This window comes from Populus trichocarpa, chromosome 15 (assembly GCF_000002775.5).
Source record: "Populus trichocarpa isolate Nisqually-1 chromosome 15, P.trichocarpa_v4.1, whole genome shotgun sequence".
NCBI lineage: Eukaryota > Viridiplantae > Streptophyta > Magnoliopsida > Malpighiales > Salicaceae > Populus > Populus trichocarpa.
Genome location: NC_037299.2, coordinates 11,041,501 through 11,056,272, shown reverse-complemented (window position 1 = coordinate 11,056,272; position 14,772 = coordinate 11,041,501). Strand labels below are relative to the sequence as shown.

The 14,772-nt window shown below is 33.4% G+C and overlaps 2 protein-coding genes across 5 annotated transcripts; one reads left to right on the top strand and one right to left on the bottom strand.

Moving 5' to 3' along the window:
• Nucleotides 1-1,657: 1,657 nt before the first annotated feature.
• Nucleotides 1,658-6,613, bottom strand: LOC7453812 (E3 ubiquitin-protein ligase RGLG2). The gene is given in 14 exon segments (XM_024586850.2): nt 1,658-2,184; nt 2,297-2,353; nt 2,529-2,769; nt 2,861-2,988; nt 3,083-3,188; nt 3,266-3,345; nt 4,200-4,297; nt 4,385-4,429; nt 4,432-4,497; nt 4,584-4,724; nt 4,810-4,894; nt 5,319-5,380; nt 5,383-5,568; nt 6,459-6,613. Coding segments are annotated over 13 exon segments (1,353 nt in total). The 5' UTR covers nt 5,546-5,568; nt 6,459-6,613; the 3' UTR covers nt 1,658-2,103.
• A 3,577-nt stretch (nt 6,614-10,190) lies between these two features.
• LOC7457787 (rhodanese-like domain-containing protein 11, chloroplastic) lies at nt 10,191-14,375 on the top strand. 4 transcript variants are annotated; one of them, XM_024586281.2, is made up of 11 exons: nt 10,194-10,429; nt 10,551-10,646; nt 10,873-10,980; nt 11,388-11,484; nt 11,714-11,753; nt 11,857-11,931; nt 12,746-12,833; nt 12,961-13,028; nt 13,832-13,904; nt 13,995-14,091; nt 14,130-14,375. In XM_024586281.2, exons 1-10 carry the CDS (start codon nt 10,268-10,270, stop codon nt 14,076-14,078), a joined length of 891 nt encoding a protein of 296 aa, XP_024442049.1. In that variant the 5' UTR covers nt 10,194-10,267; the 3' UTR covers nt 14,079-14,091; nt 14,130-14,375. The 4 variants fall into 4 exon arrangements, with proteins under 4 accessions (XP_052303360.1, XP_052303359.1, XP_024442049.1 ...); XM_052447400.1 differs by lacking the exon at nt 12,746-12,833 and having other exon boundaries at nt 10,191-10,429; XM_024586282.2 differs by having other exon boundaries at nt 10,280-10,429; nt 10,556-10,646; nt 13,995-14,375.
• Nucleotides 14,376-14,772: the final 397 nt, after the last annotated feature.

The following is a 14,772-nucleotide window of genomic DNA, read 5'->3' as shown; positions in this document are numbered from 1 at the left end:
AATCAGAGTGTGGTGTTCTACTTCCCATTATCTAAAGGGACAGATCGGTAGCTAGATAGTCTTGTTATCTTTAAAATGAAAGTGACAGGAGACAGAAAGTCGTTGAGTGTATTCAAGGCATCAAGAAGCTGAAATATGCTGGTGAGACTGGGACATGCTAATTAATTTTTTTAATTAGTAAGGAAGAGATTTTTCGGAGAGATCTACATAAGTGTCGGTAGATGTAGATTAATTTATCAAGAAGAAAAGTTAAGATAGTGTTGTTACCGACAATAAAAATAGCAAATGTAAGTCATTTTCTTCGAGTTATGATTGCATCAGAACTTAATTGCTCTGATCAAGTCCTTTAACGCAATTAATTATTATTAGATTAATCCCACGGCTCCTCCAATCTTACATTTTTCAAGAATTTTTTCAAATCAACTCAACCCTGATCGAATAAAAGCAATACTTAAAAAATAAAAGTAAAAGAATGCGTTTCGTGGATGTTGAAGTAATAATGTATAAAAAAATCCAGAATAGAAAAGGTATATCTCCTTGCATTGCATGATTAGGAATTCATGTGTCGTCAAATTCAATACTCTTTTGTTGATAATACCCTTGGCTACCAACCAAGCCTTGTAACATTCATAGAGAGATAAAAAAAAAAAAAAAAACCAAACCAAAGACGAGGTGAGTTTGCAAATCAACACATCAATTTCCCCTTTATCATCACTGATTTCCCACCTGGGATGTCATTTGGCCTCAGTGAAACAAATAGTTTCGGATAAAGAGGGTAAAACAACCTTGACTAGGGAAAGATGTAGGACATGATAATGTTTGAGCTGGCATGAACAAAAGGTCATAGGGTAAGTATGGATAGGAGGTGGGTGATTTGAAGGAGAAGATGAAATGGATGAGCTAGTGTCTGTGAAAATGTTTAGACCAAAATAAGCAGGCAGAGTCCTAGAGATGGATAAATGATGAGAGACAGTACGAGACTGTGTTGGAGTTGAAGAATAGGAACTAGATGGAGGGGGAGACAAGGGACCGATGATGGAGTAGTGCAAGGAGTTCTCTAATCGACAGAGAGAGTAGAACGAGGTGAGGTAAAGGACGACACCATGAGATGAGGTAATAGGGTAAACATGAGAATTCTAATCCATGGAAAATCAACGACAAGAGGATAGGAAGGCAAAGGTTGTAATGATGGAGAGGAAACTAATGAAGTCTCATGGAACTTACAATGATGAACGGCATGACGAGTTGAAATATTCATGCAACAGTTCTAGTTGATCCAGACTATAACCACGGAAGATAGACAGGACAAGGTGAAAATAAGGTTTATGTTTGTTACATTTATGTAGAAATGGAAAGCATAAGAAACAAAAAAAATAAAATTGAAATGCATTGTGAGGTTATCATTTGAGAAGTTTCAAAAGATAAGATTGTTGTTGAAGAATTAGTGTAAGCATTTGGTTGATGAGAAAAAAAAAAATCAGTTTTGAAGATATAAGACCAAATGTTTGTGGGAGATAGCATATCCAAGTAAGGTAAGAACGATTTCAACAATATTATAGTGATAGCATTCCATAGCCCTATTTCATAATTAATAATTTTTCCATATGGCAGAAAATAGCATATAAATAGTCAAAACAAAGAAACTAACAAAAACCAATAAATAAGTTTATGGTCTGCTAAATAAAATATGTAATAAAACAATATAAATTAAGCCTAATAATAATAGGTTCGGCTATACTCCATCTACAATCAAGCACGGGTGTGAACTATATTTCCGGGTCCGGTGTCCCCGCCACCTTAATCAGGGTAAACTTAAATTCAAACAATAATACTACATAATCAAGGCTGCCAGCTATGGAACCCGGCTTCCCATAGCTGATCAAACTATATATAGTTAAAGGCAATGAACAGCCAGAACTGCTTTATTTACAAGGCTAAAGATCCTGTGAACAACCTTCCATCTGATCTGTTATGCACATCCACACCAAGTAGTAATCCATAGACATAGCATAACATGGAGTTACAGTGCTGACAATAGAGAAATACAATATTTTGGGACAAGCACTCACTCGGTTGTTTTTCTTTAATGCAAGCAGATGCCATTTAATAGAGCTTTATTCTGGTGTGGATGGTGCTTCGACAGATGGGGCATAACTGGAGATCTTGACCACAGTCACAGCATGTCTGCAATTAAATAAAGCTTAACATAAGATGCATTCCCATTTATATGCTAGAGATGGAGAATTGCGTGTGGATGTGTGTGTGTGTGTGTGGAGAGAGAGAGAGTTATATTTACCTGATGTCCACAACTAAAGGCCATATCCTTAGGGTCGGTGAGGCAAATGGGACAAAGCTGTTAATGAAAATAAGAAGTTTAAATTCATTTCTTTCACTTTGGATCTAACATCGTAACCGTGTTCTATAAGAGTAAATGCACTAGTAAGACTATTATGAAGAAGCACAATGTGAAACAAAAGGAGTCTTTAAATATTAACTCAATAGCATATAGGTATGAATACGTGAAGTACATGATTATCAGAAGCAGAACTTCCAGGAAATGCTGTGCCATCATGTCTTTCAGAAGAAGGCGCACTTGGACGGGTGCTGCTTGATTGAGCAGGTTCTGGGTTTCTGAATGAATCTGCACCAGCACCATACCGGGGAGAGGGAAGAGGAACCCTATCGATGCCCTTCCTGAATGAATCTGCACCAGCACCATACTGGGGAGGGGGAAGAGGAACCCTATCGATGCCCTTCCCTCTAGTAGCACTGATAAAGAAAGGAAATAAAAAAACAATTTGCATTCAGCACTTCCAGGGCAGTAAAAACCTCTGTGTAGTGTAGAGAAGTCAAAAGTTACCCCAAAATATTAAGCTCTAGTGTTGCTTTATACTGAGAAGGTATTTCCATCAAAGCAGAAAGAGAAAACTCTGCTTCTTTTCTGGATCGGTCCATGTTCTTTGACATTATTTTTGTAAAATTCACAAACTACAAAAGGTAGCATTTCCCAGTTTAGCACTGACCAAGAACAAGTGAGGAACTACAGAACTTGAAAATAAAAGTGAAGATAAAAAATTCTTGCCTGGAAATTGTCAAATGCCCGGGCAGGGATGTTATCATCAAATTCCTTCATCATGTCCCATGGTCCATCTCCAACCCCAACTAATATAATGGACAGGGGGTACTCACTGCAAACTAACAAAGACATCAAAAGGATTTTCGGGGAAGAAAAAGGCTACTTATGTAACAAGGCTAAACATCTTACCTAGCTTTCACAATTGCTTCAACAGTTCCCTTTTCCTGCGGGCTTAGTTGGCCACGCTCAGTGTCAACACTTCTTGTCACCTGTGGCAACCCATAGTTCATATAATAAATCTTAGATAAATGAGATAAAAGCGAGCATGTGTGAAGTTAGGACAGCATATTTTGTTGCTGCATGTGCTAGGTATTGAGCATGGAAGAAATTTTAAGCAGTGCTATTGAAAATTTTAGTTTTTTGTTGTACAAGCTCCAAAGCTAGTAATAATAAGTGACCTCACTTGCTTTCTGATTATTATTTATTTTTATTTTTTTAAAATACTAGCCACTTTGATTACTCAGGAACTCAGCTGAGTTGCTTAGTTCATTAGAAAGTTACGTAAGCCCAGCTATGTACCCTGAGGTGCTGCCTGATGTGCTAAACAGCTAAAATCACCAAACAAAATAACCAGAAATCAAATAAAAAAGAAACTCTATCAATGCCAATGAAACATTGGTCCGGTGATCAAGGACTTAAAGCTGAGACTTCACAGTTAGAGTACCATTTCAAATCATCCCCACTGCAAAATATTCAACAGACAAAAATAAAAATAATAACAAAAAGAAACTCCTACCATACTTCTGTTGATCACATTCCCCTGAGCATAACTTATTTCAGTATATTTATTCAGCAGCAAGATTGCTCAGTTACAAGAACGTTAAAAAATTCAAATGCAGCTTTCTCACCTGAAACTAAGTTGTTTAACGGAAGTTCAAGGCCAGCATCAAAGTTATAATTATGCTGGTACAAAATAGTATCATTCTAATTATTTCAAATGCCACAGAAGGTTTAAAAAATGTCATATATCCAATTGGGCTAGAATGGTGAAAAATTCATCAGTTGCAACTTTTTGCTGGTAACTCATTACATTCTATGAAATATCAAACACAGCCCAAAGTACCTGCCCCTCAGCTATTATAAGTAAAACATGGTACTGGCCGCCACTTTGCTCAACTATTGTAATAGCCATTTCAATGATAGGGGCAAAAGATGTTGGTCCTATCACAAAACAAAAAATATGAGAAAAAGTCAGTAAGCAGGAAAGCAACCAAGAAAGAAGCTAAAGAAAGGGATTCGATTTGCAACCTGCAAGTCGTAGCTGGGGGGCCAATTCTCTATATTGTGTCAAACTTCTGCAAATCCATTACAAAACCTCTCATCCGGAAAAAAAACTGAAAATTCTTGATCATGCGTTGATGCTGATAGTTTTATAGAATTACATTTATAAGTTATCATGAGGATTAAATATTTTAGCAGTCAATGCAACACTTGTTCCGAGAAATACCATCTCCAAATCCAAAACAGGGAATTAAGTTATCCTCATCAAAGGAAGATAATGTTTTTCCAATGATAGATATTGCTTGCTCATAGGGATTTTGCTCATCTCCAATGTGATGCAGGCTTCTCCTGTTGAATGACCTTGCACCTGATATTTAAAAGGTTAACAAATTAAAGCAACTTGGAAAAAGGAAAAGAAAAAAAAGCTTGAATATGCACTATTAAGGTCAAACCTGTCCACTCATTGCTTTTTGTGAAATCAATACCGACAATAAGATTTGAAGACTCCAAGCCAGCACGTGCCAGGGCATCAGTAACCTGTGAATACGTTGATTTTATTTTAGCACAATCATCACCACATTGTCTTCATCAATATTTGGTTCATTAGAGTTTCACCACCCTTAATGGTCAAAAATTAAAAACATCAAAATTCAAGCTGGTATAAAAATTTTATTCCATGCGAAGCAAATCTAACACATTCTCAAAGATAGCATCCCCCACACTTTGCAACAAAGATCAGCTACATTTAATTAGTTCCTCCACAATTGTACTGTGGTTATGCTGATATACAGAGAAATTAAAAGGCATATCTCACCTGCTCCAGGCTATTATAAAAATCTATAACACATTCTCAAAGATAGCATCTCCACACTTTGCATCAAAGATCAGCTACATTTTATTAGTTCCTCCACAACTTTACTGTGGTTATGCTGATATACAGAAATTAAAAAGCATAACTCACCTGCTCCAGGCTATTATAATTATCATCTATCCTTGAATACTTTCTCTCCAATCTCCTAGAATTGGTGCTCGATCACCATAGCTCTGAGGTGGAGGTGCATAGTGCTGGTATGCCGTATGTTCTTGACTTGGTTGAGCATATGGTGACTGGGGATAGCTGTTATGACTCCATGAATGTGAACTAGAAGGATAGCGTGATCTTGTACGTGTGGAGAGTATCCCTCCCATTAATGCTACAAACTATCAATTCTCTGCGATTCCAACGAATTCAAAAACAATTCACTCTCCCAAATAGATGAAATGGAAAATAACCATCATCATGGGAACTAAGTCTTTCTAAGAATTGTTTTTGGTAAACCTTTCTTTATGGTTGATAAAAATACTTCTCTAATATTTAAGTGAAAGTGGCACTCTTTAAAGTCTCAATGATAAATACTACCACAAATCTATGAAACAACTTGGCAAAAGATAGCGTAGTAAAGCTGATATAAACTCCTAATTAAAGGGAAAGATTCCTTTTCAGCCTCGACCCCCTCAACTACATTGTTTAAAAACAAAATACTGTGTGAGGAAGAAAATGTTGATAATAGCCATAGGGCAAGAAAGTTCAAGGAAAGCAAGTATTCTTAGTTCATGAAATTGAAAACGATAAAAAATCAGGACATGCCAAAAACACAGGTCAATTTCTTTCCATTTCAAAGTTTTCTTATCTGGTACTGATGTGGGACCTGAAAGGAAACCGCAAGTTGTTGCCTAATGTAAAACCATTTAGTCAAGACTCAAGACATTCTATGGCTCAAGAGTGCCATCCAAACTCTTCAAAAAGACAATTATACAACCTGTTTTTCATTATTGAAAGCGCTACTTTTTCCACATATATCTACTATCTAGACTTTTTCTCATTGGTCAATAACCATGAAACACGGTTGCAAATTTGAAACCGGAAACATCAACATACTTTCTAGTACTCCTTCAGAATTCACACCAGTGATCATACAAATTTACAGTCACAATCTACTACATTCAGTATTCAAGAAAAACTCGTTTTTTCCAAATTCCAGATCAACCATTTTTGTTTTAGAATGGTTCAAGAAAAGAAAACAAGATTCTTTATACTAGAAGAATTAAATAAAAAAGATACCTTAACAAGAGTTGAGGTTCCTCCGCATTTCCACAAGGGTGAGAGTGATATCAGTGGGGCGGAGAAGTCCACAAAGATAGATAGCAAAGTGGAGATGGTTGTAGGGTTAAGTTGAACTGAAGAAAGAAAGTAAAGTGATGTTTTGTTGTTTACTGCATCGCATTGAGAGCTGGTTCTTGGAAGTTTTCCTTTCCGTGTACAAACTGTTCCTTGTTATCGTGGTATGGGGACGCTCCAACTCCTACTTTCATTTTCCCTTCGTATTCCTATTCCAATCTTGGTGTTACGCTTGTGGATAAAATTTTAAGTTAAATTTTTTGACACTGTAAAAAAGATTAATTAAGAATTAGAAAATTGATGGTTCTATTTAATAAAATAAATTATAAAATTTATTTACTAATAAATTATAAAAGAATTTTAATATTAACTAAAAACTGAAACAGAAACTAAGAAACAAATTCACTCAAGGATATTCATTCATCTCATGTGAGCACTTTTTTTATATGTTGTTTATTGCATAGAAACTATAAACAATTAAAATTAATATCTAAAAATATTTTGTTCCCCTGATAATAGGGGTGAACAAAAAAACTTGAAAAACTGATTAAAACCGAAAAAATAAAAAAAATAACAGAAAAAACCGAACCGTGAAAAAAAATCGATTAAACCGATTAGAATTTTAAAAAAAAACCGACCGGTTCAGTTCGGTTTCGGTTTTACAAGCTTCAAACCGAACCAAAACCCAAAAAAACTGGAAAAAAACCAAGCCAAACTGGTTTGAACCGGTTTTTGTTCTAAAAAACCGAACCGAACTGAAAGCGGTCGGTTTGAAACCGGTTTCGGTTTTTTTTAAAAAAAATCTGTTTGATTATTTTTTTTTATATAAAAACCGAACCGAACCGAAAATAATTACCTCTCCTTAATGATATTAATAAATAGAAAAAAATTATCATTTTTTTGTCGGCATCGATGTTAGTTCTATTTTACCAATAAGCTCACATTTGAAAGATCATCTACCAATAATTAATTTCTATGATAACCTTCATGTATTTAAAAATTATCATTAAATCCATATTTTTTTCCTTCTCTTTTGATTTTCTTCGGAAAAAACTTTCATAATTAATTTTTGTATATGTACAGTTTTTCTCATTTGTAATATTGTTTATAGTTATAATCTCTTTATTTTATATTACCATTATTGTAAATGTAGACTGTATTCAAATTAAATTACAATTGTAAAAGTAAAAAAAAAAAATGCAATTCTTCATATTTAAAAATCTCATTTTAAAAAACTAAAATATTAATGAGCATTAACATAGTAACACATACTAATTATAGTAATTAACAAGAATAAAGTTATATGATAATACATCTTTATTTAAAATATATATATAAAAAAAAAATTGATGAACACCCTCTGGATTTCTGATCCGCTCTGTCATTGTTCAAATAAGAATGACCGATATACATTGACTCGGACATCCATGTTAATAATATATAAAAAGTTATTGATGCAGTATCTGTTCCGACAAGGAACATGTCCTGTTGATAACCATACACTTGGCTTTCATCATCAAGGCTTTTATTGACTTCAAAAAGTGAACAAAAGACTTGAGAAAAATCACAAAAAAAAATAAACCTCAGAAAGATCATTAACAATTAATTTCATATTTGAAATATACTTTATCATTAAGTTCTTAAATAAAATCACAATATTTTTTTTTAAAATGTACAACCTTTCTCATTTGAAAAATATTTTATAATTATAATATATTTTTATATTACTATTATTGAAAATGTTGACCATGTTCAATTTAAATTACAATTGTAAAAGAAAAAAAATATAATTCTTTGAATTTGAAAATCATGTTTTAAAAAACTAAAATATTAATGAGCATTAGAAACTCCCTATGTTATTCATGGTATGATATCCTCTTTTCTTTTCTTTTCTTTTTTTCATCATTTTAATGTTTGTAAGCATCATTATCCTGTTAGTGGATATGTCTTGTAGACAATAAGATGGTTACATGTTTAACTAATATTATTCATGTAAAATATATATTTTTATTATTATTTATAATAAATTCTCTATCTTTAATATTCATTAAGTTTGATTAATGAGTATAAAATAAAGATAAAGTTCTTAAGACAACAATAATCTGTAAAAAGAAATTATAAAGTGGTTATAATCATGTGAAATTCTATTGCATCAAAATATTATTCTTGTTTAACACTATATTAAAACTACACATTTATTAAAAATGTTGAGACTAGTACATATTATATTTTTTTTTCCTTTATGAAATGAAACAACTAATCTCATAAGTTGATGTATAAGAGATACCTAAAATTAATATGTACATGCTTGTTAAATAACAAGCACACTGAACTAACCCGCATGTGAATTTCATATAGAGATATTACCAATGTCTATAGAAAGATTTACGTAGTAGTTATTTAAGTAATTTTATATTTGAGATTACAAAATTATTTTATATAGAGAATATCATGTTTTGATTTTGACCACATGTTACCTTAACTAAAGGCAATAACATAAACTATATAAAAATGTATTTTTAGTGATCAATAGATGACTCATCATCCTAAGTGAATTAAAAAACTATTTTATATGTTCTAAAATAGTATTATTAAAAAATATTTGCGCAAGGTGAAATAAAATTTAAAAAGAGTTTAAAACCTTATTTAAAGAATCAATACCTATGATGTTAATGACATATATGATTTGACATAGTAAACATGAGAATATGTGATATTTTTCAGGGAGACAAAGTGATATTTACCATTAATAGAATTATCAGGTTTTTCCTATAAATAAAATGACATACCTTATATTTTTCTTAATTGAAAAAACATAATAGAAATAAAAAGAAAAGAGTTAGGACTCATGCATAACAATCATTCCCTTCTAAAATAGTTTATGAGATTTTTGATTTAGTATCTTGTATAAATTACTGTTAGTGGTAGGATAATATAACGACTAATGGTTTGCAACAAACTAACTTTGAAGAGTTTATTAAAACCTAGGAAAGAGAATTGATCTTGAGATAATCTTTGCACAAACTTTAATCAATGTTATATTGTCTAAAAAATTAAAACTACCACAGAAACCTAACATAACCCCCCCTACATGTAAATATTATGAAATTTGGAGAGTAAAATGTAAAAACAAATTACAACAACTTAGAAAAAGTAACTAACCAAAACTATTAAAAAATACTTTTAATGTGGAAAACAAAATAAGTCCAACTCAATCAAATTAAGGATTTTAGGATTTCAATTAAATAAAATGGCAGGTTTTTAGGGAACAACTCATGAGTTTGAAGAGATTTTTTTTATTAACTTAAGTATCCGGGTCAGCTTGCACGTATTTCGACTAATCTCACATGCCTTGAAGTTAATGATTATGTAAGTCTCCAGTGGTCCTGAGGTTTGTGAGACTCGAACTGGTGATTATTAAAGAACAAATCTAGAACCTGATCAGTTGAACTATATCCATCAGGGTTGTTTAAAGTGAAATTTAACTGAGAGGGTGTAAAATAAAAACAAGCATCAAAATAAAGAAAATATTAGTCATTGGATGTCCATCAAAATGTCCAATAGTTTAGTGGGCTTTGTGCAGTTTAAGCCTATAATGTAGAATACACAAAACCCAATTCAGGTGATGGATAAGACTAATCCAGTCAAGTTTGTCCCAAGCATATAGCTATCCAGAATAAGCAAACTGGATAAACTAATTTTTTTTTAAAAAATCTCTAAAAACTCGAATCTCTCACAGAAAGCTCTTAACAATGGATTCTCTTGAACTTCCCTCTCTCAATGCTCACAAAATCTCACATTTTAACTTGCCAAAAGAACAAAGCACAAGATTGTTATCAAAAGTGCATCACTTCAATTCTTCAATGCAACCACCCTCTTTGAAACTCAGTCCAACTTATAGAGCTCAACGTTCAGTATGTCAAGTTTCAATCTTTCTTGATTTCTGGTTTATGGACTCCTTTTGTTCTGCTTCTTTTCTTGTTATTTTTATATGGGTTTGTACATTAATTGTCCCTTATTTTTTGCTCTGATTAGCGAAGGAGTGTGATACAAATGCAAGCTGGTGATGAAGACTTTGAATTGAAGCAAATGAGAGACATGGCTGCTGCTAAGAAAAGATGGGATGCTCTGGTATTATTTAAGCATCATAGTTTGTTGTTTATGTTGTCTTAGTATAATGTTACTGGTTTCGACAAGGAAAAGCACGAATCTTGGATTCAATTCTTGTATCATTGTCTCAAGTATTTAGAAAAAAAAAGTGATTTTATTGCTTCGATTTTTAGATGGACCTTCTAAATTCAAGTGATGTGCTTTATGCTTTTAAGTTCGATAAATGTGACTGTTTCGTTATGTGTAGATTAGGGAAGGAAAAGTAAAGATTCTTACACCAAGGGAAGCTGGGTATGCAATTCAACTGTCTAACAAACCTCTACTTGATGTTCGTCCCTCTGTGGAACGGAAAAAGGTAGGATAGCTTTTCTCTTGATGCTTGCTTTTTTAATCCAATTGGGATTTCTATTTGCTTTACTAACTAGTTCTTAACCCAAATTAACATAGATTATGCCAACTTTTATTTGATGAATAGCTAGTATTTGTAACGGTAAATTTCGCAATAGCCATGCTCTATCTGTTTTTATCATTGAAAGCATTATATTGTAATTTTGCCATGTAGAGGTCTTACGTTTTCAATGACTGCTCATATTCTCCCATAATTAACTCATGTTTTGCTTGTTCTTTGACAAACTGGTAATTGAATCCTTTTTCTTTCCTCATCCCATTTCCATTTGTTGGAAACTTTTATCATGCTCAATAACTATATGGATGGTATCATCTCTTTCATAATTGAGTTAATGACTTTTCGCCTGTTTGAAGGCATGGGTCAAAGCCTCAACTTGGATTCCAATCTTTGAAGCTGATGATAATTTTGATGCTGGAACTGTTACAAGAAAGGTCACAAATTTTGTGATGGGTATTTCACAATTCCTTCTCTCATATATTTCAGTTTTCGTAGATTATATATTTGTTAAACTCATGAGCTGACCATATGCTTTACATCATGTGTCAACACATCTACCGGGCCCCTGACCAGGAATGTGATGATATTATATGATTGTTATTTGGGCATCACAGATAATAACAATAATAATAATGTTACTTGGGCATAGTAGAATCATCTCAAGTGGTTTGTGTTTTTGTAGGAGGTTGGTGGAGTGGTATGCCTACATTGTCTTATGACAAGTATGTGTTGAATATTGCCATTTTCCTCCCCAAAGTACTTGGTTTTACTTTTTTGTCTGCTTAAAAAATCAGTTCCATATTCATTTGTTTCTTCTTTAACCAGGCAGTTCCTATCAAAGGTTGAGGAGAAGTTCCCAAAAGATGCAGACCTTATTGTTGCATGCCAGAGAGGATTGAGGTGAACTCTTAGTTTAATACAATCACAACTGCAGATATCAATCCATCAACATGCATTTGTAGGAGTGAATTCATTTTGTGTTTGCAATAATTTTTATCATTCCAGAAGAATCATTTTGTTTTAGTTACATGTCAAGCAAGGTTGTGTGAAATATATGGGCAGCAACATGTGATTTCTCACCATGAGTCAGACATGCTACTGTTTTATTTGATGAAACTAGGATATATTATAGCAATCGCATCTTTCAATGTGATTTTATGTCATGGACTTGAACTTGATAGCATGTTCTGCAATAATTTCATCTGAAAGAATGAACTTTTGATTTAGGTAATTGTGAGATTTGATATTCTTCGGATGCCCAAGCAACATTAAACAATTGATTGGATGATGGAGATGAGAATTCCTTTCTTTTCTAACGCAATGTAAGAAGACCATGACACGGACACTAATATATGTGGAAACTTGATGGCTTTAGAGAATTGCTGAACAGTTTGAATCTTATTTAGTGTAGTCAGTCAACATAACATGAAAAAGGGAAAAAAAGGGGCAGGGGGTAAAAGTAGAGCCAAGTTATTGTTATTCAGTCATGTGTATTTGTTTATGTGGATCTTGATTTACCTTGTGCCTATTCTTGGCCCAGGCTCCATCTATTCTTTGTTGATGCCGGTTAACTTAAGTTGGCTAAATAATGCGTTCACTGACCTTAAAAATGCCATACTTAAGGAAAAGAGATATGAGGTGGGAAAATCAATGTAATTGTCATTATATTTGAAATATATTTGCTGGCATCATTTCAACCATAATTTCCTGGCAGATCTCTAGCTGCTTGTGACCTGCTAAACAATGCTGGGTATAGAAACCTTTTTTGGGTCCAAGGGGGTCTTGAGGCTGCTGAAGAAGAGGTATATGCATTTCCAATGTGAAGTTGAACACTCCCTTTCATTCTTATGCATCACCTTCTCATTTTATTTTTTTCACTTTATGCTAATCAAGTAAAGAAATTGAACAAGTTTAACGATTCTGATGTAGGATTTTATCGGTGAAGGTCCTCAGCCCCTTAAGTTTGCTGGAATTGGCGGGGTTTCTGAATTCCTGGGGTATGTCTCATCTTTACCACCTTCTAGTATTTTTCTCCTTGTAAATGTACCTGACAGTCTCAGATATGGATCACTGACACAGTACATGAATAAAATGTCTATCCTGCAATACATAAGTTTTGTCTATGATGGTTTCATGCCCAAATATGTAGCAGATATATCTATGCCTTTCCATGATTATGCATGGTCGAATTCCTGTAAATGCTTGCAAGTTAAATTGGCATTGATTACTCTGGTTGTAAGTAATGGTAATGCTGGTCGTGTTATTCAGTCGTGTATTTGTGTATGTGGATCTTGCTTTACATTGTGCCTGTTCCTGGCCCACGCTCCATCTATAATTTTTTATGCCAGTTAACTTATGTTGACTAAATAATGCATTCACTGACCTTAAAAATTCATACTTTAGGAAAAGAGAGATGAGGTGGGAAAATCAATGCTATTATGGACGATATGTAATGGTAATGCTGGTCTCCCGTGGATCGGCATCACAATCAATTTTAGAAATTTATGAGTTATAGATATGGTCTGTGACTAAACTGTGTCCTTGTAATTTTGGGTATATCTGCTTGTAGAGAGGCTTCAATGCAGGGCGATATATATATATATATATATATATATATATATATATATATTATCATACCTCTGGTACTCTCTTGATGATTTTTTTTTCATGTTAACAATTTCCTATTATGCACTGTAGGTTGACAAATGAATGTCTTTGGCCCTATAATATTTGAAACTGTTATATAATATCTGACCTTTCCATACTTTGAATTTGTTGCTAATTGCCGCATGACTTTCAGCTGGACAGATCAGCAAAGGGCTGCTGCTGCCAAAGAAGGTTGGGGTTATCGCTTATTGTTCTCTGCTCGTCTGGTAATCATATATATATTTTTATCTCCTTTAAAATCATCTGCAAAGTCCAGTTGTTAGATTAGAAAATTAGTGTCTTTGTTTCTGGCACAGGTTGGAATCTTTCTCGTTGCGGATGCCTTGTTTATTGGTGCTCAGCAAGTAGGTCGCTATATTCAGGATCTAAGATCACATTGAGTTGAGCTTGAAGGCACATGATTGATAGATCACATTGAGTTGAGCTTGAAGGCACATGATTGATTCACCAGCATGTTTTTGCATTTCCAGTGACAACATAGACTGAGATTGCATGGGATACCAATTTTGAAGCCAAGAGTAGTGTAGAATGCCAAGTACATACCTCCATCTCATGTCTGTAATGTTCAATCATGTTGTATCTAGGCATGGCTTTATTCCATATGCTATGATGTATGTGCTCTGAATTATGTCTCGCTATATTCAATTATCTAAGAGAATTGCTCAAGTCCTTATTTATGGAGCTGATAGTTTCTTCTCATAGCTTATTTTTCAATGTCATGGATGTCGTTTACTTTCTTTTTTGAAATGTTAAGAGTCAATCCAGTTCTCAGGCTAAGCAGATCAGGCATTTACTAGTGGCACCATTGTCATTTGTTTGGTATTAATCCTATTTACCCTTAATCTTTTTTTTTTTTAATTTAGTATTTTGTGGCCTGAGGAAATGTATCTAATTTACTGAGACAAGCATTATATCCTTCCAATTTTGTGATTAATTGAAGCTCAAAGGTTACACAACTTATCAGTTGATTATGGTGTTTAGTTTCCAACACCATGGACTAAGTGATACCGGGATGTATAAATATGTAAATATAACCGGTCGCTAATATAAATAATAGTTTTTGCTCATTACTCT

Excerpts from the sequence above, each read along its gene's own strand:
- LOC7457787 (XM_024586281.2), top strand. The coding sequence starts at position 10,268 with ATGGATTCTCTTGAACTTCCCTCTCTCAATGCTCACAAAATCTCACAT. Across the intron at positions 10,430-10,550 it reads CTTATAGAGCTCAACGTTCA|CGAAGGAGTGTGATACAAAT; the intron begins GTATGTCAAGTT and ends TGCTCTGATTAG. Across the intron at positions 13,905-13,994 it reads TATTGTTCTCTGCTCGTCTG|GTTGGAATCTTTCTCGTTGC; the intron begins GTAATCATATAT and ends TTTCTGGCACAG.